Source organism: Cupressus sempervirens, chromosome 6, assembly GCF_028749045.1.
Source record: "Cupressus sempervirens isolate cs-2001-9-10 chromosome 6, ASM2874904v1, whole genome shotgun sequence".
NCBI classification, from domain to species: domain Eukaryota; kingdom Viridiplantae; phylum Streptophyta; class Pinopsida; order Cupressales; family Cupressaceae; genus Cupressus; species Cupressus sempervirens.
Genome location: NC_143123.1, coordinates 289402148 through 289428914, shown reverse-complemented (window position 1 = coordinate 289428914; position 26767 = coordinate 289402148). Strand labels below are relative to the sequence as shown.

The following is a 26767-nucleotide window of genomic DNA, read 5'->3' as shown; positions in this document are numbered from 1 at the left end:
CTAATATCTCAATATAAAAATACCTCACTATACCTACCTGTACTTGTGTATTGTTATATTAAGATATGACAAATATCATAGGAAGCTCTGAGATTATCCAATTTATAAGGTAACACGTTAGTTCTTAGTTTTTAATTTAATGCTTAGTGATCTTTTCTTTAATAATGCATATTTATTGACCGGTTAGCTCATGGTAATCCATAGTATAGTCTTGCTTGCCTAGCCATTTAGCCCATAGCCTTGGTGGTTAGAATTCATACTTGTCAACCCATAGGTGGATTGGTGTCCCTTACCCAATTCTCTCTCTGGCAATGCTTCTCACCTTCAACGTGCTCCTCCAAGAGGGAATTTTCCACGATAATAACAATTCCTCAATATAAATCAAAGTTACTATAACAAGTTATCATTTTATAAAACATCATAATGACAATCCATCGTTTCACTTGCCATGAATTTATAACAAGTAACCAATTTTTCAAGATAAGAAATAATCATAATAATATCATAACGAATAACTAACATGTCATCTTCATATGAAATTATAACAACCATATTTCCATTTCACATGATCATTTTGTTTAACTAATTTTACTAGTCAACTCACTTCACATGAAATCTCAATGGCTATAAGAACATTTTTAAATTAGGAAAAGTTTGGGATGTAACAATTTGTGTGTTAAGTATTTATTATTAAAATAGTTGATTTAAATGATTTGTTAATATATTTGATTGAACATATTTAGTATGCATAATATTCAATTTAAAAAATCTAAACATATTTATATTTTAATATTCTTAAATTTATGTAAGACAAATTAAATTAGTGTAAGATTTTCAAATCTAGTGTATATGTGTGTTCTAAAGAATAATTTAAGAATTTATATATTTCCAAATGTTTGACAAATGTGCCTATTTATTGCTGTTCTTTTCGCCAAGTTTTTGGCGAGTCTTAAGTTTTTGAATTTTTTGGGCCAGCCTAGTATTTATTGCTGAGTCCAATTTTTCCAACTGTGGCTAGATACTTAAAATTTTACTCACAATTAAATTAAACAATTCATGCAAATCAGTTTCTAAGTTCAATAATATAAAGCTGTTTTGGTACATACATGTGTATATATCACTTCACACGTGTATATCATACCAACTTTGTATATAATTGTTTGAGCATATATAAATAAAAGGAACTTGAATGAATTCTACTTATATGAATATGAAGGTTTTCTTTTATTGACAATATTTTGCAAAGAAAACTTTATTATGATTTTGAAAAATAAGAGAGCCCACATCATATTTTTGCACCACTTCCAATCATAGCTTGATTGACATTTATACAAACAGATTCAATGTTAAAACTCTGAGTCTTCCAAGTTAAAAAATGTGTATATCATACCAACTTTCTATATAATTGTTCAAGTATATTTAAATAAGAGGAACTTGAAAGAATTCTAGAAAATGAATTCTACTTTTATGAATATGAAGGTTTTCTTTTATTGACAATATTTTGCAAAGAAAACTTCATTATGATTTTGAAAAATAAGAGAGCCCACATCATATTTTGACACCACTTCCAATCATAGCTTGATTGACATTTATGCAAACAGAAACAATGTTAAAACTCTGAGTCTTCGAAGTTAAAAATATATTAGGAGGAGGTTGTGCAAGTGCTATGAAAATGTCCTTTAATTTAAAAAAAAAAATAGTTATTGACTGTTTTCCTTCAATTTTTCATGGTCCTTTGTAAATCCGATAATTTTCCCTAATTTTTGCCAATTTTTCTAGAGTTTTTCAAAAAATCCTACTCCTATGGTTTGCTGATTTATTCCACAAATGATTTTTTCTTATAGGAATCATTTTTATTGTTATTTAGCTATTTAGGTCAGTCTGGGGCCTATATATTGCCAGCCTGGATGATATCCTTGGCATGATTATTGTACATATATCATTATGTTAAGTCTTATGATCTTGTTAAAGACTATTGGAGTTACCACCCGCAAAGTGGATTAGGAGGTTGCCCCTCTAAGTGGCATAGTATTATCCAATATTTGCAGTATATTTCATATTATATTCTTCTCTTGTGCAAGTTATTTCATCGCAAGCAGTATTAGAGCATGATCTTGGCATTTGCGAAGGCAAGTCATTTTTAATTTTTGGGGTTCATTCTGTAAAGTGCATCTCTTATACATTTTGTGAAAATTTTCCCAATATTTGCAGGTTTTTCAAGAATATAGTAAGGTGTCGACTATAACAATTTCCAAGAGATTGGAGCCAAATTAAGCTATTTATATCATAATTAGAGTTTCTATTAGGAAGCATGCACTCTTTTATCTGGACAACTTTTTTTGGATTGTTAAAGGGGTTTTCAATAATATATAGAGACATTTACAGTAATTTTTTAAAACAAGTTGGAGTCAAATGAAGCAATTTTAAATGACATTTAAGAATCTAAACAGATTTGGGTTTTCATGAGTGACAGAATCCCTATATGGCATTTCCACACAGCACCATGGTTTTCATTATTTACCAACCATATCCTATATCTGTGTTAGTTTCTAAGTTTGGTTACATAACTTAGGAAGAATTAATTGCAGACTTCTCAACGTAAAATTGACAAAGGAATTCTGGAAAAAAAGCTCTGCTAAAACTCTTGTAGAGTGTGTAGTTAACCGAAGTTTAAAACTGATATAATATGTGTGTGCCAACCTTGCTAGGACAAAATGATTTTCTGTGTATTCCCGAGTCCCTATATTTACAATTTCCAAGGAGTTAACATCTGTCTGAATAGAATATTTAAAAAGTCATTTTTTTTGCTGTTAGTCCAAAGATGGGAGCATAGTGTAGGCTGGTAATGGATATCTCTATGTGCCACCCTTGTGTTCTAGCTTTTTTTTGCTTGCAATGCTGCAGACAAACAATTCTGCTCATTGTTATCTATATTTTTGTAAATTTCTTAAATCTCGATGGAGTATCAAATATGTTCTAGACATTATGTTAATGTTTGTGACCTTTACAGCAAAGATCAACAATAAATAATTAAATATGCAAAAGTAAGCCAAGAGTGGCTACATATTTAATAGCAATATAATAATAATAATATGAAATATATTATTTTATTATATAATAATTCAATTAAGTGGGAAAGCTTAATTGGCCCCATTTGAAGTGTCATGTCTTTTGGAAGATGCACCTCTTCATCTTATATATATATATTATGTGTTGGGTGGTGAATAAGGAACACACCAAAACATAATGTGCAAGTAATTATTCACCACTGTTGCACTATATCTCTTCTCTGCCCTAAAATCTGAAAACTTAACACATTATACAGTCAAATATCTGCAAAGCTTATAAAATATCCAGATGGACTGTAATGGATGGCTCACGGATATGACATAAGTGTATTTTCATTGGAATTGCCCTCAACATATGTCTCAGGCATGGGTTACTAGTGGGAATTAACTGCAAATTCTGTATTGGCATCTTTCCTCTCTTGGCATAGGTAACAGTCCCTGTCACAACTTTTTTTCTTACATTCTCTTGGATGGAAACTGTGCTTCTGGACAAACTATTCTTGATCATTGAATTACATCTGTCTCTGTGATTTCTTGCATGGTGAGCTTTTGCTATATTGAAATTTCCCTTGCCCTGAATTTAGAAATTCCTTGGTGTGATGTAATTTACAACAACTTATTGGTGAGTTAACCCAACTGAGCCTCACATTGGTTATTGGGCCATAAGTTTTCTCGACTAACACCTTGTTGCACCAATAGCCAGGAGACAGCTCAGCTGAAAATCTCTTAATAACATCATGGATACCTCTGGTGATTAAACAGCTCATATGTGGTTGTAAAATTCAATACAATCATTACTGTGAAGATCAACATATGTTGTCTTTAGGGATGGAGGAAGTTGGAACACATAGGAAACATCTAGTGTCTTCTCTACTATGTGGGGCTAGTTCATGTGGCTTCCCCTAGCCCCTATTGTCCTCCTGCCCATTCTCCCTTTTCCCCATGCATTTTGCTTGCCCTGACGATTGGCGTGACTTGTCCTTAAACATACCTTGTGGAGATCTGATGTCCACTCTTTTTAGGGTCAGAGAAAACGAGTGATTTTTTTTTTAAATGGCTGGAATCTGTGATTTTTAAAACTTACTAATAGCTTCTATACTTGAAGCATCGAATATTGAACTTCGAATCTTGAATTTGATGCTTTATGTGAATGTCCAAACTTGAACTTGATGCCATGTACAGCTAAAGTCGTTAAAAATTGAATTCCATAAATATAATTTTATATGCTGCCCTCCCAAACAAAGGCCTTGTGAAAGTTGAACTACCATGAGCATCCTAGAAATGCTATAGAACATAGTGGAAGGGAACTACTGGCTCTTTACTAACATGCAGATAGGTGGCATATGCTTGTGCTTTTTCTGTGATATAAATAAATAAGCATATAGTTATTTCTTCATTTTGGTCTTTAGTTTTACAATTTTTAGAGGAAAGCAAGATGCCTGCAGAGTTTTCTGAGAGTAGCTTTATTGCCATGGAGAGAAATGGATATATTTAATTGTTTTTAATTTGTATGGGTGAAATAGTGCTTCTGTAAGCCTTGATATGGAAATTACAATGCTTTGTCTATTATGCAGGTTGGAGCTCATGGAACTGGAGCAAGGTTACCACCTGTTGATGAGCAGGTAGTCAGTTTAAAACTGGTTACTCCGGCTAAAGGAACAATAGATCTTTCTGCAGAAAAGGATCCTGAGCTGTTTTATCTGTCCCGTTGTGGGTTAGGTGGGCTTGGGATTGTAGCTGAACTAACTCTTCAGTGTGTCCCAAGACATCGTCTTGTGGAGCATACATTTGTGTCAAATATCAAAGGAGTACGAAAAAATCATAAGTATGAAGTTACCCTATGAGCATCTTTCTTTTGTATTCTTATAAATATATTCCTCTATTTTCTAGCAAAGCTTGAGTTTTGTTTCTAGCCATATTGATGGATCAGTAATTATCTATTACTTTCTTGGATATGCTTCATATCTTTATTGAGGGGAATTGGCTTTGGGTGCCATGATAAAATTATTATGTTCTATAACTTTCTTTTGTTATCTGCCTGTGAACTAGGATACGTGGGAATATGTCTTCAGCCTCATGTCTGTATCCCTAATCCTGAACCTGAGAGGTGTGGATGACGGGATACACCCTGGCTGTCCCTTGCCCACTGTGGAAAGCTAGGAAACATTCTGTCAACAAAAAAATTAAAAGAGAAAAAATAAGCTAGAAAATAAACATGTGGTGGCTCGCAAGCCCTAACACTTTTTTTATTGAGTATAAGATATCAAAAAAAGGTACAGCTCTGCAACCGTTATAGCAGTCTGACTTATATCGACTGTAATATCAAATATTACATATCCAGTATAAAGGACTCATTGAGAAGTGTTTAACAAAAAGACCATAAACATATATACAACAAAACAAGCTTTCTGAAGCAGGTACATTTTCTCAAGTATTGCACTTCTAGGGACTACAGTAGTCCATCCCATTGAACTTGGGAGTGTCACAGTTACTGCTGGTGGAGGTAGAAAGGCCACTGGTTCAGCCACAATAGGAGTCACTTTCTTCTCTGGGATCATAGTTCTAGCTTTCTTTAGAGTATTGATGAATGTGGAAGGTTCTCCTTTATCAATCTCTGTCATATAACCATACTTGACCTCCTTTAACATAGTGGTTGATCCATTCTGAAGAAGCTCTTGAAACTTCTCCTCTTCAATCTTCAAAATCACAGTAATCTGCTTTGAAATGTCATAAATCATAAGTCTCCTTAGAGACCCAATAAGATTTCTAATATTGCCAGAGAATAAGTTATCATTCCTTTTTTAACATAAAAGCCATAAAATTTCAGTTAGAAAGAATAGACCAAAAGAGATTACAGCATTTATTGTTACTCAAAAATCTCACAGAAATGATATTATGTATGTTGAAATTCTGGTCAAGAAAAATTCCAAATATGGCCCAGACTTCCTTAGCAAAGAAGAATTCAAAAAAGATGTGGTAGACGGTTTCTGGTTTCCTGCAATAGGAGGAAATATTGAAATCCCCATCTGGTTTAAGAATGGGTAACTTGTGCAAGAGGAGTCTCCACAGAAAGCATAGCTTCTTTGGTTCATTAGGCCTATGCCCCAAATCAGCATGAATGTTTTCCCACTCTTTAGAAGTGAGCGCCAGCTGCCAGGCTGTACTGTTCAGATGTTCAAAAATGACAGAACTGGAGGTAAGAAAATGGTAAATCAATTTAGCCTTAGTATTAGAAAAAAGAGTTCCATCTTGCCAGGCAAGATCCAACAGGCTGCCACCTGCATTAGCAACAGGATAATAGGGAAGCACGTGCCTACAGGCCTTCTCTAGCATAGCATGTCCTTTTTTGAGTAATGAGGAGGTTAAATTTGAGCACAGACTCTCCCAACTAGATAGCAATCCATCCACCAAGATATCTTTGCAATAACAGATACCTCTACTATCCCAGCTTTTGGCTGAGCACCCTTGCATCAATGCTAAGGGCTTCTCTGCAATATATAAATTTCACCAAATAGACAAATCACCATTGATATAACTAATTTTGCAGATAGAATCACTGGTTTTAACAAAAGATCTCACTGATTCCGAGGACTTTTATATTGATTTAAAGACACAAGAGTCCTTCACTTTCACAGGAAATCTAATTGAAAAGAGTTTGCCAAGATATAGATTTTTCCAATAAGAGGCTTTAGCAAGATGACCCCTACTAATATTATTACGGATCAGTAATTTTCCAAGGCTCATCTACTTAGTTGCTTTAGTGACCCATTTTACAGATAGAGCAACACCTTGTAATCTAAGGTCTTTAAGCTGAGGTCCTCCCATCAATTTATTCAGAGTACACCATTGCCACTTGACAGCACAGGCTTTCCTTTTTCCTTTTCCATCCGACCACAAAAAATTCCTAATAAGTTCTTTAACGTAGTTGATATGGCTCTGGTTAAACGTCCAAGCAAATGCATAGTAAATAGTATAGGAGGAGAGGATTTTCTCACACACTTGCGATCTGCCCGCTAAGGAAAGGTACCTCACATTCCATTTGTTGAACTTCTTATCAATCTTATTCTTCACCCATATCCACATATCTGATAGATTAGGGTCAACTGAAAATGGAACCCCTAAATATCTTACTATGTGGTTAGGACCTCCCCAGGCAAAACCATAATGAAGCTTGATGGATTTAGGGATGGGGATTCTACTGCCAGAAGCTGAGCAAAACAAATCCAATTTTATCATTAAATTCTTAATATTACTTTCTTCTGAGCCAAGTTCATAGCAGTGTCATCTGCAAACTGGATATTAATGACATCCTCACTACTGGGGAGTGTGATACCTTTCACACACGGTGGCAATAAACTATCTCTTAATATATAGCCCATGCATTTGCAACAATCACAAATAAGGCAGGGACTAAGGCTGGGGTCCCATGAAAGGGGGCTTCCTATAAAATAGAGTAGAAGCCGCTTGCTATTTTTTAGGAAATATTTTAAAAGCTAGCAGTCCCATGATTTATGCTGCTCAAAATTATAGCTCCGAAATTTAAGGAAGATATGCATTTAAAATTAGTTGAAAAAAAAATTCCCTCTAAAACTACATTTTAACAAAAACCTAAAATTTAGATTATTGACAAATGGCAAAAAGCATTCCTAAGCTGGTGGGGCTATTTCTAGCCCCACCCCTTTTTCACCCAGTTCCTAAAAATCCAGGGCTTCTACTTTTCAGGAGAAGATTCTAAATAATCCCGTAGCAAAATTATATTTTGTTCATGAGACCACCCACTTCCTAGAAAATAGAGCTTAAACCTCCCTCATGGGACCGCACCCTAAAGGGCAACCCTGTTTGATAAACTTGGATAAACAAAATGGCTGAGACCTTCTACCATTGATTTCCATACAAGCATTGGAGTCCTTGAACAATGTCTGAACCATAATACATTAAAACTCTGGGAATCCTAACTGTTTCATCATCATTTTTATAAAGCCCCATTTAATTCTATCATATGCTTTTTCATAATCAAGGAGAAACATGCTTGTTGATTGGTCTCCTCTGCCCAATCCAAAGCCTCCCAGCAGGTTATTAGATTTTCTAGAATGTATCTCCCTTTCACAAAACCAGTTTTGGCTTCAGTGATAATCTTAGGTAACATGCTCTCCAGCCTAGAGGCTAATATTTTTGCAAGAACTTTATAAGATATGTTTAGGAGCGTAATGGGCCTCCAATTTTTTATCAACCTTCTGTCTCCTTTTGGAATAAGTTTAATCACACTTGCTTTAGTACTTTTTCCCAATGTTCCTTTTGCAAATGCCTCTTTGTATACCTTCTGTAATCCCTTGCAAATCCAATCAATATTCTGTTTATAGAATTCAATAGGAATCCCATCTGGGCCAGGAGCCTTGTCATTATTTATACTCTGTAGAGTTTTCCTAATTTCAGCTTCTGAGATTATTTTATCCAGTTCTAAAGTGTCTTCAAGATCAAGTTTCTTAGGAATGAGTTTAGACACTTCGTCCCTGTCAGTTTTCATAGCCTCTCCAGTGTCTTCAGATGTGAACAAATTCTTATAAAATTCTGCAAATGCCTGAAGGATTCCATCTTGGTCATGGGTATCTTTGCCATTATCTTGAATCTGATCAACCCTAACTCTAGCTTTTTTTGCATTGAGAATGTTAAAGAAGCATTTGGATCCTCTATCGCCTGACGTAATTGAGTCTAGCTCTAGTTCTGGTACCTAGGATTTTGCACTGTTGAAGCCTTCTTTCTCATTGCATATCTAGTTAATGTTGTTTCCTTAAGTAAGATTTTCATTTTCCGGGCTACTCTGGACCTCTTTTTCTAGCATGGGGAGCTTATGCTGCAAATTAAGTTCTCCTTTCCTCCCATTCATAGCTCTTTTTTACCTACTATTTGGAATAGATTCCTCCAAGATCTATTCTTGTTGTTCCAGGATTGTATAGCATCCCCTTTACATTCCTATTTATTATTGAACCAATTGATGATTTTTATTGCTTGACCAACACCATCATCCTCTAATATAGAGATATTTAGGCAGAAGCTGTCACTCTTACTTTGGCATTTAGGAGGGTCCCCTATAGTAGGAATTCTGGCAAGAATTGGATGATGATCTGACATAGAATAAGGGGTAACAATAATAGGAATATCATGAGGGCCCAAATCAAATCTAAATACGTCTTTATTTGCATAGATTCTATCCAATCTACAAAATATTCTCTTCCCACCATTCTGGAAGTTGGACCATGTGAACCAAATACCGTGTGTTCACCTTTAGAGCCTTAAAGAGGATCAAAGAGTCTAAGCTTGTTAATCATCATATTCCAATAGAAATCTTCATTTCTTTTCCATTCAAATTTGTTACCCCCCAATTTATAATAGGCTGCTATAACCATGTTAAAGTCACCTCCCATTATCCAAGGTACATTAGGCAATTCACTCAGCCAGTTCCAAAGTTCAATCCTATCCTTGTAATCATTTGGAGCATATACATTAAAAATCTAAATTCCCTTGCCCTTATTAGTAAATTTAATTCAAACTGCCCTATTGCAAGGTGAGGTTGCCCACTCTAAAATTTCTTGCTCCAGTTAGGGCCAACTAAAATGGAGGCTCCTTCCTTACCTTTTGGATGAGTGGTGGAGAATGCATCATCATCTCTCCAGATGCATTTGAGGGCAATATCAAGTCCAAAACCAATTGCTCTCACCTCTTGTATCATCAGGATGTCAATTCCTCTATTAGCCTTCAAGAATCTTTTGATAACATATTTCCTGTCTTGGGATTCTAACCCCCTCAGATTCCAAGAAGCTAATTGGAACTTCATTATATACTAGCATTAGTAGTGATCTCCTGGGGCTTTAAAGCCTTTAAAACAGCTAGGAAGCTGAGATTTCTGCTTGTTGCACTCCTTAGGGATATTAGTGGAGCCCCGAGGTCTTCCTCTTTTCCTGGATAATTTTTCCAGTTTATCCCCTTCTGCTTGGTTCTCGTCACAATTCAATGGGATACTTTCCTTTCTAGTACTCTCTTCTTTAATGAGAAGCTCATCAATGATCATTCCTTCCTCTTTATTTCTATCAGCAAAAGGATTGATAACATCATCAACACTTGATGGGGAGGGAACAGTAGTGGAGACACTGCAATCCGCTGGTGGATGCTCCTCCGGTGATTGAATTGCAGACTTAGCAGGGATTACAATCACTTCAAAATCAGAAAGCCTATCAAGTCCTTCATAGTTATCTTCGAGTTCTAAAAGGCTATTACCACAACTCTTGGAACACCCCAAATTGCCTAAGGCACTCGCATCCCCTGCTTCTGGGGGAACATCCATATGTGTTACTACACTCTCTCTCCCACTGTTCAGCCTTTTCCTCTGACCTGATGCTACCGTAGATGACAGACTTTGGTCTAGATCTGGTGGAAGAGAGTCTCCTAATTTTCTGACAAGCAAGTTGCTGGGCAATAGCAGTTCTGTGTTTAGGTTTGGGTTGGGGTTTTTCCAAGCCAAAATCAATAGTATCAATGTCTGGAAGCCTTGTAATAATCGGGGGCTGAGGGTCCACAACAAAATTATTCTCTTTATTTTTACGTAGAAATTTTCCTTGTAGAGCATCCAATTCATTTTGGATTTGCTGATTAGAAGATGGGGAAAGCTTTTTTTAAGGCATCGGTGGGCATCTCATCTTAAGATTAGGTTTGATAACCGGGCAATTTCTTCTCCTATGGCCCTTCTTGCACGAGAAACACTCGTTAAACTCTCCAAGGAAGGTGACAGGACAAGAAAACAATTGATTGCCAATGTCAAAGGTTAAAACATCTGGAATATTCATGCTGGGATTAATAGCAATGTGTATGCGGGCATCCATGTGGGGCAAAATGGAGTTAATTTGGTCAATTCTAGTAACATTGCCAATTGGGGTTAGGGCCTGCAGTAAGAAATTCCAAAGGAAAGGTGGGATTTTCCCCACCATAATCCATCTAGGGCATGAAAGAGCCACAATTTCTTCGAGTGCTGCATCAGGCGACCAAGAAATTGCCCAGAAAATGCTATGCCCTATTTTCCAATATTGCCTATCTTCCGCATCTTTTTGATGCTTGGGGCTGCAGAAAATAACCAAAAACAACCCTTTTTGAACAAATCTGAAATATGAGAATTGAAAACCAAATTTCTTGACCCAAACCTTTTGAGTCCAGTCATTCATGAATTTCCTAGAGGGGAGATTGTTGATATCTTGAGCAACCAAAAATATCGCAGCATCCCTAAGCCTACCCTTCTCCGAATTAATAGTTAATTGAATGGAAACATCTGGTTTGATAATCAAAGTTCTGGCATTAGAAATCTTACTTCGATTCACCTCTGATTCTGGTTGAATGGGATCCCCTGCCGGTTGGTGGTAGAAGCCTGCTCCATCAGGGAGGGCAATCTTGTTCCGCACAATTTCTTTGAAGGATTTGATTTTTGCCAAATCGCCTCGAGGAGTTTGAGCAGGATGCAACGCCGTCGTTTTCTTCTTTGTTGAGCCATGGTCTTTATTGTTTGAGCCCATATAAAGTTGGTACAGCCTGGATGGCTGACAGAAATAAATGCGAGGGGTCCTTCCACCTCTGGAAGGGCCTCCTCGATAATCAAACCCTAGGTTGCAGAGCCAACACAACCTTTTTGGAAATTTAAACACAATATATGTTACCACTCACATATTGGCATTGTTACTGATGATCAACAAAATCAAAATTTTATATGAATCTGTGAATTTGAAAATAGGGAGGGAGTATGAATAATTTATGATGAGTCACCCGTGAATATTCAAATTCCTTAGACAACTGAAACTCATGGATTGAAGCCATGGAAGTTAAAAAATATAGTATTTGAAAGAAAGTATAACAACTTTTCTAAAAGTCTACAAAGTGCTCCAAAGCTAAGTTGCTGGTTCAGATTTGAGAAGTTGCTGGTTCAGATTCAAGAATCTGGTTTGCTAGTACGGCAAAATTTTGAAATGGGGTTTGGGTTCACTATTACAAAAACAATGTTAAAATTATATGTATGCATGCATCCTAGAAGCATGAATCAAGATTAGACTGTCAAATAGTATCATATAAATAACAAAGACACTGTAAATTTGTAATTATAGCATCATGATCATACCATCATAGAATTATATGCTTAAAGGACTGAACATTCAGGGGCCTAGCCCAATAACTAAGCTCCAAAGGCACCTAAGGAAAGATGCATGTCATAGTTTGCTTGATATGTTTTGATGCTTCCCAAATAATGTGCCATTGGGTAATATACTCACAGTCTAACAGTGTTTTTCTCATTGTGTTCCAAAGTAAGAAACATGGTGATATTACATTCATGATCAGAACAATTTGATTGCAGGGTAATATACTGAATGGGGCATGCCATATTTTCATTTCTTCTATTTCAAATGTTAGTTATTATTAGTTAGGGACCACAGTAGTTAGTACATATTCTTTTGTCACCTTAACGATTCTACATTCCTTGTCCCAGAAACACTGTAGAACATAGCTAATAAGTTTTCTTCTATAATCAATGAGTAAACATAAATATGTGGATTTACTTCTCCTAAACTCTACCAGGAACTATGTAATACCTCTCTCTATTACTTAGCTTATATGGGCCCAATGCTTATTTTCCTGATAAGCATAATTGAAAACACAAAATGAACAAGTCCAAATGCATACAAAATAATTTAAAGGAGTTGACCTAAATTTGAAGTGGTATATTATAGGATACAAATTGATATAAGTAGATCAGCTAAAGAATCATTTAAGATGTTTCACATCGATGACGAATAGTCAGAGGAGGATGGAGTGCCCTTTTGGTCTCTAAGGAAGCCACATCACAACTTAAAGGTTTAATTTGTTAATTGTACTGGTATTTAATTCTCCACTTTTTTCTTGTGATGAATATCATAACCACAAGTGGATAGTTTAGTTCTCGTTAGTTGCCTTGACATAAGATTTATTTGTTTATTTGGTGCATCTATTTTCAGCACCTATTAGGATTGGTATTTGAGAGAGGTGGTACAGTGAAATGCTTAGAGGACAGCTCTATAAGTATGCTGTTAGCCTTGAGTGAAAGCCTTTTAAAAGCCGGTTCTTTGTTCTTGGCTTGCCCTCTGCTAATAATCATTTCCAGTTGGTCCTTAGTGGCTTTCCAATGAACATGAAACTTCAGATATGCCAGTGTTTATTATTTTTCTTTGTATCTTAATATATCAAGTATGTCCCAATGCTTACCTTATGTTATATTAGTAAAAACTATTGTAGATTTATTTTATTTTATTTGATGGCCCACAACTTGTTGGTCACATTTAGTGTTTGATTTAATATGGCTTTAGTGGGAGAGTAGAACATAAAAGAATCCCATCCACAAATTGATACGATATACTTAATCCTTCATCCACTGCATGCAATCTATGAAAATTTCATTTCTGATAGATTCCGAAAGTGTAGAAAACAGTTTCTTTCTTGACTGTAAAGAAGGGGCAGAGAGGTCAATCTGCCTTTGATTCCCTTGTTGATTTTAAACTTTTTCGACATCTGTTGATAGCAATGAAGAAAGTAGGTGTTGATACAACAGCATATCCATTTGGTTTCCCGTGTAGAGAGTTTGAGACATGCATGATTTGTGTGTTATTGATGTGAATTAACATCTGTTTGTTTCCTCCTTATATTGCTACAACTTCAAATAAATTAGATCCTATGCTCCACGGGGACGCCTTTCCAGCCCTTTTATGCTTGTCCCTGTATCGGGTACGAAATGGAGACGTGTGGGTACCTATTTCTGCCGTCCCTTACAACTTCCCCAATTGGGGAAAAAGGGTACCATCCCCGAAACTCCCAAATTTTTTTGCTAGGAAATGAGGGTATGAAATCCCGTAGCGGGGACTCCATTCCTATCCCTTGACCGTCCCCTTTTGCTAATGCCATCCCCTTTTTCCCAGCTGGTGACAGCTAAGTTAAAAGCCCAAAATTTTTTTTATGTTTTTATTTTTTCAACTTTGCCCGGGCCCCACATGGACATTGGAGGTTTCTAAAATAAGGGAACCCTAATGTGGCTTCAAATAACAAGAGGTAAATACTAAAAGAGCATTGTTCATTTGGAGTTGTTTGCAAGTTGGGAAGAGGAAGAGGAAAACAACAACAACAAAAGAGGAGTGCGTTTTGGAGGTGCAAGAGGAGGTTTTACCTTCATTTCTACTTCATTCCAGGTATGTTTTTCATTTTTTTTTGGTTTCATTCAGACTTTATTGTTGTTTGTTGTCATTTTTCATTTTTTCCAATGACATAGAGAGAGCATGTTGAATGGAACATTGAAATTTTTTTTCTTTCCATAACTTGCAGCAGTATAAAACATTGTAAAATCTAAAGGCAAAAACATGAGCAGCAGTGAGAGTTAGGGAAGTAGTGATAGCATGGATGTTTCCATGCAAGAAACTCAAGTGTCACATTTACGAAGACCAGGAAAAAGACCTAGGGTAGCCATGGATGATGAGTCTAATATAGATGTCCCTATGGAAGATGCAATGCCTAATTCATTTGAGTGCCCTTCCAAAGCCCTAAAAAAATATGCCAAAGGCCCATTCAACCCTAAGAAACCTCTCCTACAATTTGCCACAAAAGTAGACAACAATAAGAAGAAAAATTCGGGGAGTAGTAGGGAATGGGAGTGTCATATATGTAAGAATCATTATTTTGGGAGCTACACAAGAGTGTATTGTCATCTTTTATGGATAGGTGGGCAAGAGGTGGAAGGCTGCAATAAAATTAAGGATGATGAAAAACTTGAGGCCAATAAGTTGTATGTGGAGGGGGAGTTATTGAAATCCGAGGGTCCTACAGGTTGCACACCCACACTGTCATTCACTCTCACACTCACTCCCACTAGCACTACTAGTAAAGGGAAGGGAAAAGCCAAGAGAGATACCAATGTGGCTGATTTATTTAACATACAAGCAAAAGAGAGAGTAGAAGAGTCCATTGGCAGATTTCTTGTTGCTCATGGCATACCATACCATGTTTCTCATTCCTCATTCTATAAACAAATGTGCAAAGATATTTATGCTGCTGGTCCCTCATTTGTACCACCAGGATAAACTAAATTATGCACCACTATCCTTGACAAAGAGTACTCAAAAGTAAACATTTTGATGGAGGATATGAGACAAACATGGATGAGTGATGGATGTTCTATCATCATGGATGGTTGGAACGATATCAAACATCGGCCACTCATCAATCTTATTGTCACTAGTACAACAGGGGCCTATTTTCTTAGAGACATCGATTGTTCAGGAAAAAAAAAGGTGCATCCTTCCAATTTCAGATTTTGAAGGATGCTATAGAAGAGGTAGGGGCTTCAAATGTTGTGCAAGTAGTTACTAATTCAGCCCGGGTGTGTAAATCAGCTAGATTGTAGAGAGCACCTATAAGCACATTTTTTGGACCCCATGTTGTGTACATGCATTGAATAACACCTTGAAGGACTTTGGGAAAATTAATTGGATAAAGACTATGGTGTCTGAGGTTAGCCACATGCAAATGTTTATTTGCAATCATCACACATCTCTTGCATTACTTAGAATATTTTCCAAAAAAGAATTCCTCAAGCCTATGGAAACTCGATATGCTAGCTACTTCATTTGGTTGGAGAGGATGCTTGAGGTCCAAGAGGCCTTACAATCCATGGTGGTCAATGCAGAGTGAAATAGATGGCATGAATCAAGCACCTCGGATGGAAGACTCGTCAAATGAAGAATCCTGGATGAGAACTGGTGGACCACAATGAGGTAAGAAACTTAAATAATTGACATCATAATTGTTATAGCTTATTTAATAAAAAAATTTCTAATTTGAGCACTTGCTGATTTTTTTAACATATGATGTTTCTCATTTGCAATTTTCTTTCATTTGCAGATACATTTGCTCCTTCATTGACCCTATTGTGCAGGTCATTAGATATGTTGATACTGACTCTCCTAGCCTTGGAGAGATTTATGAGACTTTTGATAACATGCTTGGGCAAATCAAGCAGGCTATTAAAGAGAAGGAACTTATTTTGGAGTTCTATGAGGAGCATCTTAAGCCCATTGTAACGAAAAGGTGGAACACTATGAACACCCCACTTCATATAGCAGCCTATGCAGTCAATTCGAAATGGTATGCACCAAGGCCTGGGAGAGTGCCTCCATCTAGTGATGAGGAGGTGAGTTTAATTATGTTAAAGATTTCTGATTTTATAATACGTTTTTAATTTTTTTATTTTATTTGTAAAGTTTATAAACTCTTAACTTCTTAATTTTTGTTTGTTCAATATAGGTGAAGGAGGGCTTCTTCAAGGCCCTTTCAAAAATGTATAGTGCAGAGGATACTGCAAAAATTCGAGGGTAGTGGATTGACTTTGCTAATCTTCGTGGTCCAACATTTGGTAGACCAGAGGCGAGGACTGATAGAGCTACATTAGCTCAAAGGGACCCGATTGGATGGTGGACATGGCATGGTAGAGACACACTTGAGCTGAAAGGCCTTGCCATTCGTCTTCTCTCACAGGTTGCAAGTTCCTCTAATGTAGAGAGGAATTGGTCTACATATAGTTTCATCCAATTGGTCAAGAGGAACAACCTTACCTCTAGACGATCAGAGAAGCTGGTGGCTGTTCATAGTGTATTGCGACTACCGGAGCGACAGAGTTTGAGTATCGACAGACTCTAGCACTACGTTGGGATGTTAATCCTAAGGATGCATTGCAGATTGATGAGGATAACACATCTCCAGGGCTGCTTGGTGTTCCATTGGATGAGGACCCTCTGCCTACCCCTGCTAGTGATTCAGAGGAAGAGATTGACGATGCTCTTGATTTAGATTCCTAGAGGACAGCCATATATTTGGCTTTCCACTTTGCAGATACTCAGATACATTATTGCTTTTGATTATTATGGAGTTGGACATCTCATTTACACTTACAGTATTTACTTTCATTATGTCATTTTGATTTCATGCATGATGATGATACATTGATACTTGGAGCCTTTGGGCATTTTTGCTAATTGTATGCGATATTTGGATATATCATAATATCATATTCTCATTTCGATTTTAATCTTGATAGTTTTCAATTTCCATGTATTCTATGGTGAATGGTTTATCAATGTTATCATTGTTATGATATGCATATTGGAAATATATCTCTAAATAAGTCTAATTCTCTATATATAAATTTTTTAAAATTCCCTATATTTTATAGCCGTCCCCTAAATTTTGGCTTCGACCCGTACCCGTACCTGAAACACATTTCCGTCCCCTAAAACATCTCCTTCCCGGAAACTCCGTGGAGCATAGATTAGATCTAATTATATCCAATAAGTTTGATAAAATTTGGTTAGGAAAACTGTCAGGCAAAGAGATTTAATAATTATCGCTCCGTTACAACTGTTGTAATTGTGGGATAACGAAATTTCAGTTTACAATTCAAATGTAGAAGGTGTTAAATCTATAGCCCAAGAATCAAAGATAATAACCAGCAATAAGAAAAGAAAAATTGAAACAAAGAACCACAGAAATATCCTGGGAAAACCCTTCAAAAATGAAGAGAAAAGCCTAGCCACACAACAAAATATATCTTTATTGATTATAAAAGTTCAAGTGTACAATATCCTTTGCTTGACACAAATATATAACAATAGGAGAGACTTTTCGCATTATAACCGAAGGTCTCTTGAGATTCTCATAACTCCAAATTAATTAATTATGACTCTTCAAATATTCATATGCCTCAATGCATGTGAATGACACATGTCATTTACATTACAAATTAAACTTCAAGTGTCCTTTTCAGCTGAAGATGACAATAACGATAATGATGTCCAACTTTTGAGAGATAAAGGTCTCTATTGCAGCTGCAAACTTTAACACTCCCTTTTAGCAAAAGAAAGATCTTTAGCTGAACAATCACATAAAGCTGCAACCAAAAATGTCAATGACTTATTCTGATCATATGAATTCAAAACATAATTCATGGAGTTACTCAACATGGACACCTATATCAATGAATCATATTCACGGAATCACTCAACATGAAAACCTGTAACAATCAATCATATTCACGGAATTACTCAACATGAAAAAATCTGCAAGACTTACAGCTAAGCCTTTGTTCACGGACTCTCTCAACGTGAACTGTCATGGAATCTCTCAACATGACCTCCAACTCTCATCATAGAATCTCTCAACATGATGACATCATGGACTCTTTCAACATTATGTTCATGGGCTCTCTCAACGTGATGTTCACTATCACATAGTGAAAGAGTTATCATAGCTGATCTTACAATCTCATTTTATTGATTTCACATAAATAATAACTCATAAAATCACAATTGAAACTCTTTTCCAATACGAGTCGCAAAAACACAAACATTAAAAACATGTATAAGAGAGGAAGGGATACTAGAAAGACTCTCTCTCAACAAAGAACAACTTCCTCTGAAGCTGAACTTTCTCCGTCTAAAAATCATTGTTTTTTTGTGTCCTCCCTCTAAGATTGAGCATATCTCTCTAAATGAATCAATTAGGCAACATCATTATCTTATTACTTCTTGTCGCATCTTGCAATTGTAACAAATATTAAAAGCTGATAACATCATCCATTATAAAATTAAAAACTAACATTATACAGATTTCTGAGAAATACTCAAAAAATATACTTATGTCTTTTGAGATCTATATCCAACAAGAGATCGACTTATGACCTCAAGATGATTTACTATAAAAAAAAAAGCCATAGTAGCCTTTTGATTGACTCCAGTGCGGGTGATCTTTCTAGCTTGATACACACACAAGTGCTCATATATTCATCGCTATGTTTGAACCAATTGTGTCGACTGCCAGAATCTCCCATCATACGGCACTACTGACTGGAACAAATTTCCAGCCTCACATAACTACTCACGGCTAAGACCACTCTAAGCTTTCCCTTCTCCAATAATTCAACCTTAAATTCTATTTATTTTTTATTAATACCATAATTGAACTACACGTCTGACACTCTGGCTGAAACAATTTACAGGCAAGATTTAGGCAACTTGGGTAACGTCTAGACAAGGAATTTAATATCACATATGAGATGGTAAGTTATCCACTCGAATCGCTATTCCTTGAGACGTTAACTTCTAATATTCCAAGATTGGCACACATTTTGAATTCTAGCGTTGAAGACCTATAGTACCACCCTCATAAACGCTCTTGACCTTTTCAGTTACCACTGAATTTGAGAAGAAAAAGAGTTCATAACAGCTTTGGATATTTAATACTGGCAGTTTTGACTAGCTTGAATGCCACCTAGGCATCGCCATTGAAGTTCATATTGTATGCAGAGTTGGCACAACAGAGCCAGCTTCATCAAAAATGACAGGGCAGATGACCACCGGAAAGATGAAAACAATATTGCTTCTGCTTCATTGCCAATGTTGCCAAAAAAAATAAAAATAACTATAGACGATAAAAAAAATATACCTCTGCACTTTATTGAAAAGAGATCGATGCTAATCCAAGAGACTGAGAGGCAGAAAAAAAATAAAATAAAAAATCTAATGTTAAACTGGGCAACACAGAATTATGCTTGCTAAATCAATTGTAGTGTCCGGTGAAAACCAAGAGACCACGAAAAATAGAGGGTTTTCTCTCTTTGACTGGCAGAATAATAACAGCAAAGATCACCATTGAATAAACAATGCATATACCGCTTGAGCGTCAGCACTACCACAGTAATACAAAGAAATCAAGAAAAAAATGATGACCCGTCTATTTTCCTCGATATAAAATCAGTATGCTATGGTCACACATAAACATTTATCAATAATGAATAATGCCCAATATAATAGAGAAACACCACAAAATTTAAAAAAATAAAATGAAATAGAAGTCCAGGATTAACACGATGGCAAAATTCCCAAGACATACAAGCTCTGTTGTTATCGTAATAAACCAAATCACAACCTGGACATGAATCATTCCATTTTCCATAAAGATATGACACCATAGAAATGAAACAATAAAAATAAAAGCAGTGAATATAAGCAGCATCATATACACACAACGTGTTCACCTGAAGATTTGATTAAGGTATGCAGATATCTCCTGTGAACTTTGAATGTTCAGCTGAGAGCAAAGATTACTGACACTGGCCATGGACTAGATGAGTTTGTCCCTTAGAATTTTTTTGGCTTTGATACCATGTTAAATCTATAGCCCAGGAATCAAAGATAATAACCAGCAATAAGAAAAGAAAAACTGAAACAAAGAACACCGCAAATATCTTGGGAAAACCCTTCGAGAATGAAGGGAAAAGCCCAAACACACAACAAAATATATCTTTATTAATTATAAAAGTTCAAGTGTACAATATCCTTTGCTTGACGCAAATATATAACAATAGGAGAGACTTTTCACATTATAACCGAAGGTCTCTTGAGATTCTCATAACTCCAAATTAATTAATTATGACTTCAAATACTCATGCCTCAATGTATGTGAATGACACATGTCATTTACATTACAAATTAAACTTGAAGTGTCCTTTTCAGCTGAAGATGACAATAACGATAATAACGTCCAAGTTTTAAGAGATAAAGATCTCTATCGCAGCTACAAACTTTAACATAAGGCTCTTTGTAAATGTTTCATATGGTTTTAATACAATTGCATAATTCTTTTACTATTCTCCATGAAGGTTTTGTTCAGATTATTTTTTAATCATACATTGACCTGAAGCAATGCAAAGCAACAATACTATTAGTTGTTCAAGTTTGTTAAGGGTGTTATTTGTACTATTCTTGGGTCCATCTCCAGAAAGGGGCTATCATTTATTTGGGCGCATTATAGGTAGTTCCAAGCTTATGAGTGAGCATGGCTCTAAACTGTGAATTTGGGCTTTTGTTCTGCATGGGATTTAATATTTGTAGTTCTCTGTACATTTTTAAATTGTAGTCTGCAAGTTGCTGACTTCATATGTATGAATTATTTGGGCGAGATTGTAAAATAAAAAATCCAAGTTGATCCATCATATAATTTTTTAATTTGAATTTTTTGAGTCAAGGATGGTTATATATATATAACGTTATTAGATTGCAGACTAGAGAAAGTTCTATATATGGTTTCATTGAACTCGATTTCATGGCAGTTTCAGTCAATAAGTGAGACGCATTTTTATTTTTACATAGGATATGCTTAGTCTGTATTGTCTCAAGTTTGTAATATTCAAATTTTGTAATTAATCAAACGTATAATACTCTCTGTTCATTTAATATTCCTTATGTTTTTGTGATCAGATTGCAGTAATGAACAAGGATGCTGCAAATATTTTGGGCATTTATGAAATCCTTTGTGTTTCTGTAGATTCCGAATTTTTCAGTCCTGCTATAGCAATGTTCCAAAGGTAGTCCTTTACAAAAGTAACTCAGTATCTACTGTCATGATTTCTTGCAGGAAATGGCTATCAGAGAATAAGCATCTAAGATACATGTGGATTCCTTACACAGACACCATAGTTGTGGTGCAGTGTAATCCTCTTCCAGATGGAGAAGATCCTCCTAGATTTTCTGCAAAATATGGAAAGGATGAGGCTCTTAAGCATTTTCGTGACTTATACAAAGAACTTGAATACAGGTAAACAAATGTGCACATGCTCACTTACATTAATGCTATTCTGTCGATTTGCTTGATTTTGAAACTCACATTCACATTCATTTAGCAGCATTAGAAAAGAAGAGCTTTTTGCACAGTAAATTTAGTTTTGTTTTGTACTAGACATGATAACAATGGTTTTGTTGAATAAAATGGATGTAGGGTTGAAGAGACAAGCACTGTGGAAAACAATGATAATAAATCAGGTGTCCAAGTCTCAAATGGTGCACAGATGGATGTTAATGAACTTTCTTTTGCAGAATTCAGAGACAAGCTTCTTTCATTGAATCCTTTGAATAAAGATCATGTCATGAAAGTGAACTTAGCTGAGGCTGAGTATTGGAAGAAGTCTGAAGGATATAGAGTTGGGTGGAGTGATGAGATCTTGGGTTTTGACTGTGGTGGACAACAATGGGTTTCTGAGGTTTGCTTTCCTGTTGGCACATTGAGAAATCCCAATTTGAAAGACATCAGTTATTTGGAAGAGGCTATTAAGCTGATAAAAAATGAGAAGATACCAGCACCTGCTCCCATTGAACAGCGATGGACAGCTAGCAGCAGAAGTTTAATGAGTCCAGCTTCATCCTCAGTTTCAGATGCTCTGTTTTCTTGGGTAATTTATAAAAATATTGAATTGATAACTTTAATTTGTTTTTCTGCTAGATCCATGAATTACTGTATGAATAACACAATTATTTGTCATGGGCACAGGTGAGTACATTGCAGTTTCTGCAATTGTGTTTTTTTATTCATTAAAAGATATATATGCAAAATAGAGTTCAAATTTGCTTTATATTTTACTGTGGTCCAGGTTGGAATAATCATGTACATGCCAACCATGGATTCCGATCAGCGGAAATTGATAACAAGTGAATTCTTTAAGTATAGACGTGCTGCCCAAAAACAGTTATGGGATAAATATTCTGCTTATGAACATTGGGCAAAAATAGAAGTAAGACATTTTATAACCAAGTAATGTTTCCTTTAATAAAGAAATAGTATCCTGAATTGTATTTATGAACCTTCTCACTTATGTTTGAGCAATTTGTTGTACTTCAGATTCCAGAAAATGATGAGGAACTGTTGTGGCTGCGTGAACGAATTAAAAAGAGGTTTCCAGTGGATGCATACAAAAGAGCTCAGACAGAATTAGATCCAAATCACATTCTTTCAAATAACATTCTTGAGAAATTATTCCCGCACAGTGAATAATTCTCAACTTGGAGCCGCATAAATTGAAAGACAATTTCTAAGAGTCAACTGGTGCAGAGTTGTTTCGGTGTTAGATGTATATTCAGTTATATTTTCCTTCCACTGTCATTAGTTACACCTGTGGACTCGGCTTCTTTCCTATATGGGTTTAATTGCTGAAGGCTCTTCCATAGAACGTTCTAGCAAGATTTTATCTATCAGTGTCATTTCATCTTTATTTATTTTTATGAAGATTCTTCTTGTGCAAGTTAACATGCACAAATTCAGTATGTGTGCATTTTTTCTCTGGAAAACATATTTCTCATTTAAAGCAAGATGTCATCAGCTTAACATTTCTGGATCTTGGATCATGTTCCTAATCTATTTTTTTGTGGGTAGAATTGCATTTGTAGATTTGCTCATACCATGTAGATTATTAGTTAGCCATTACATTTTCTGCCCCAAGACCAGTGGGGATGTAATATACCTTATCATATGCAATCTGAGAAGAGTTGCTCTGTTGTGATTCGATTCTGTAATAATTTATTTTCATTCTTCTTAGTGGCGAAAAATATTGGGAATTAACTTACATGGGTGAAACAATATTAAATGGGATTGATTGGCAATAATAGTTCATTTGAGAGAAAAATTCTATGTATGGTATGTGAGATTGATACTCAACAATAGTTTATTTAAGAGGAAAAAAATAGTCTCCAATGACTTCCTGCTGTGTTTTGAACCATGGAACTGGTCAATATAGCTCTCGGCATTGGGTGTTGCCCCTGGGCTGGGGCTTCCTGCGGTGGTACTTGGAGCCACTCAGTCTTCTGCTCCTGCATCTGTGGTGCAGCGGGTTACTACAATCCTTGGTGGGACAATTTTTTTTTTGTTAAATATGTTTCATTGCTGGTGGTGGATGGAACTATGCCCGTGCTGCCAAATTTAGTGCTACTATTCCTTCAAAGGTGAAAACTTGATCAATTGCTTGTGCCAAGGCCTCCCCATGGTTGTGTGGCCCAAATGTGGTTGATAATGTTTATTTCTACCATTGTTGTGGATTAGTCCATAGATTCAAAGGTATGTGATCCTCTTCTAGATTTGCATTGTTGGGTAACTAGTTCCCAACGAAAGCTTTTCCCTTGTGTAAAAGGGTTCTTTGTTGCTACATTTCCTTTCAAAGACCGTGATTGGATATTGAGCAAGTCGTGCAGTTGGGGGAATCACTCTCTTTCTACCAAAACTTGGACAATCTACTTCAACCTTTTACTGAACCACTCAATGTGTTCTTAGTATGGATTCATCTTCCCTATCTTACACTCTATTTTTTGAAGAGTTCTTGCTTTGAGGCCATAGGAAACTCTATTGGTTGATTTTTGATGGTGGATGAACTTACAACCTCATTGGATCGCTCTACTTTTGGTTGCATTTTGATTTACATGGATATCTCCACACTGCTTCCATAGGATGTGGTGCTCATGGTTGGGAGAGGCCTTGGATTTGATCACTAGATTATGAAAACATTTCGATTTGATGTCGATGATGCTTCTCTACTAGTCATAGGACTACAAACTATTCTCTTTTGCATCGTAAAGGCATTGCTACTTGGTGGAAGGATACAAATGATGATCATTTGATTGTTTGAGTTTCCAGTTTTCCTTCAAGGACTCATAGGTTGACAATGAGGATGAAGTTCCAGTGATAAATTTGGGTGAGGCTCTTGTGAATCTAGATTATTCTTCTTTGCTAATCTAGGTGCTACCCCTTTAGGAAACATTGTGGATAATACTTGTCTCATATTAGTGCAGCCTTCTCTAGCCATGTGGACCATTCCTCACATGTTGCTTCTCTGCTCCAAGCTTCTGTCGACAATGTTCAACTTTCTTAACACTTTGGTCATTGTGTTGACAAATGCCCAAATGGAGTTTCATTAGTTGCACACCCTTGTAGTGGGGATCCCAAGGACAACATAGCCGAGACATTTGTCCGATGAAGCAAGGAAAATACTTCAAATTCACTCTTCTCCACAATGTAATGTCCCTAATTTTAGCAGGGTCCAACAATTGGCTTGGTCAATTCATCATTGCAACCTTTGTGAGCTTAGTGGGATTTGAGGGTCGTAGTTATGGAGTTATTAGGCTTTCTGATGGCCTATGGTGAGTTTTGGCTCCATTTTTTCTTATAGTAATTTAACTATTGGTTCCAATGAGCTTAGTTGAGTTAGAGGAGTTGAGTGTTGCTCTTATTTTTTATTTTTGACTTCTGATTTGGGCTTCAAGAATCTTGGAGGGAGTGTCTATTTTTAGTAAGTCACCTCGACAAGTTTGTTTATCGTATTTCTTCATCATGATTAGTCCTGTGATGCCAGATTTTGATTATGACACTCCAAACGTTTTCACAAGATAGGTGAATTATTATTATTATTATTCAACTAAATATGCCGAGTTCACTATTTTTGTTGGTATTGTATGTTGGCAACCTCAATTTCATACTTCATTAGAATTAGATTGAAAAGTTTTAAATCTTGGGTACAAGAAACAATGGCCTTGCAAGTTAGAATATCATATGGTTGAAAAGGTCATTTTGAAAATTAATAAATTATATTATATGACACATAATAAAATGATGTTGTGTTGAGGAAGCTTCCTAATTGGAGTTATGTTCAGGAAACTTGTGTCATTAAGAGATTATAAATATGAGCTCATTTGACGAGACAAATATTTGATTATCCAATTTATCTATTTGCTCTTGTTGTCTTTGTGACATTTTCTAAGTTCTGATTATTTAATTCCCTTGTTGAAGTAAAAGGGTTTGAATCTAAGATATTGAATCTTCCATTTTTGTATTCATCTTGCTTGGAAGTAAATGTTTTAAATCTTGGGCATAAGAAACAATGGTCTCTCATGTAAGAATATCGAGATATTGTCGAAAAGTTCATTTTTGGGAGCCAAAAGGAAATTAATAAATAATATTATATGACACATTATAAAATGATGTGTTGAGGAAGCTTCTTAAGTGGAGTTACGTTTGAGAAACTTGTTCCATTGGGAGATTATAAATATGAGCCCATTTGATAAGAAAAACATCTCGATAATTTGATTATCTTATTTTGATTTGGTGTCTTTGTGACGTTTTCTTGAAGTTTTGAATTTTTGTGCACTCGTTGAAGTATCAAGGCTTGGGATATACAAATGAAGTATTGTAGATTCAATTAGAGAATTATTCTGAGATTGCTTGGCAAATTGTGCTGAGGTATACAATTTGTCATTCCTCCTACTGTATTAATTGTAGCTAAGGATATTTGCATTGTTGGAGATTTTGGTTCGGGGAATTCTAATTCTTAGCACCATTTGTAACTGCATTTTGGCATGCACATTCTTAGCACTTGGGCAACAATTATTCCTGCAATTGGATTCCTACAAGTTTGATAATTAATCCATAGTTGGGCGATATCATTACTAGTGTTTGGCATTGCATTCTAAGGATTTGAATTACCCTACATGTGATTTCTTTGAAGGTTGCGATCACATATCAAGAGACCATGTTTATTTCCATAGATCTTGCATTTATTTTTGGGTGTGAGAATTTCAGTTGTGGAGTTAGTGTTAGATGTTTTATTGTTGCAATCTACCGACAACAAATACATACACAAGTTCTTTAAATTGTTGCTTCTCTATATGTGTATGATTGTAGTAATTGCATACAACATAATTAGAAATTGAAAATTTATGCAAGCATTCATGGTAGTTTGAATTTTATATCATTTGTAATTTTTTTAGAGTTTGAGAATTTCAAAAAAC

General features: G+C 35.8%; 2 protein-coding genes across 2 annotated transcripts in view; both read left to right on the top strand.

The window, feature by feature from the left end:
- Positions 1-23499, top strand: part of GLDH (L-galactono-1,4-lactone dehydrogenase) — a 61890-nt gene extending 38391 nt beyond the window's left edge. The window contains exons 2-6 of the mRNA XM_089787884.1: positions 4643-4893; positions 21582-21761; positions 21942-22392; positions 22591-22731; positions 22839-23499. Of these exons, the coding sequence (XP_089644010.1) occupies positions 4643-4893; positions 21582-21761; positions 21942-22392; positions 22591-22731; positions 22839-22991 (1176 nt within the window). The 3' untranslated portion in view covers positions 22992-23499. The remainder of the gene's footprint in view (positions 1-4642; positions 4894-21581; positions 21762-21941; positions 22393-22590; positions 22732-22838) is intronic.
- On the top strand, positions 13549-17085 carry LOC149552349 (uncharacterized). The gene is made up of 3 exons (XM_089787885.1): positions 13549-15889; positions 16017-16305; positions 16419-17085. The coding sequence occupies exons 1-3, from the start codon at positions 15885-15887 to the stop codon at positions 16488-16490; spliced, it is 366 nt and encodes a 121-aa protein (XP_089644011.1). The 5' UTR covers positions 13549-15884; the 3' UTR covers positions 16491-17085.
- Positions 23500-26767: the final 3268 nt, after the last annotated feature.

Excerpts from the sequence above, each read along its gene's own strand:
- LOC149552349 (XM_089787885.1), top strand. Across the intron at positions 16,306-16,418 it reads CTCCATCTAGTGATGAGGAG|GTGAAGGAGGGCTTCTTCAA; the intron begins GTGAGTTTAATT and ends TGTTCAATATAG.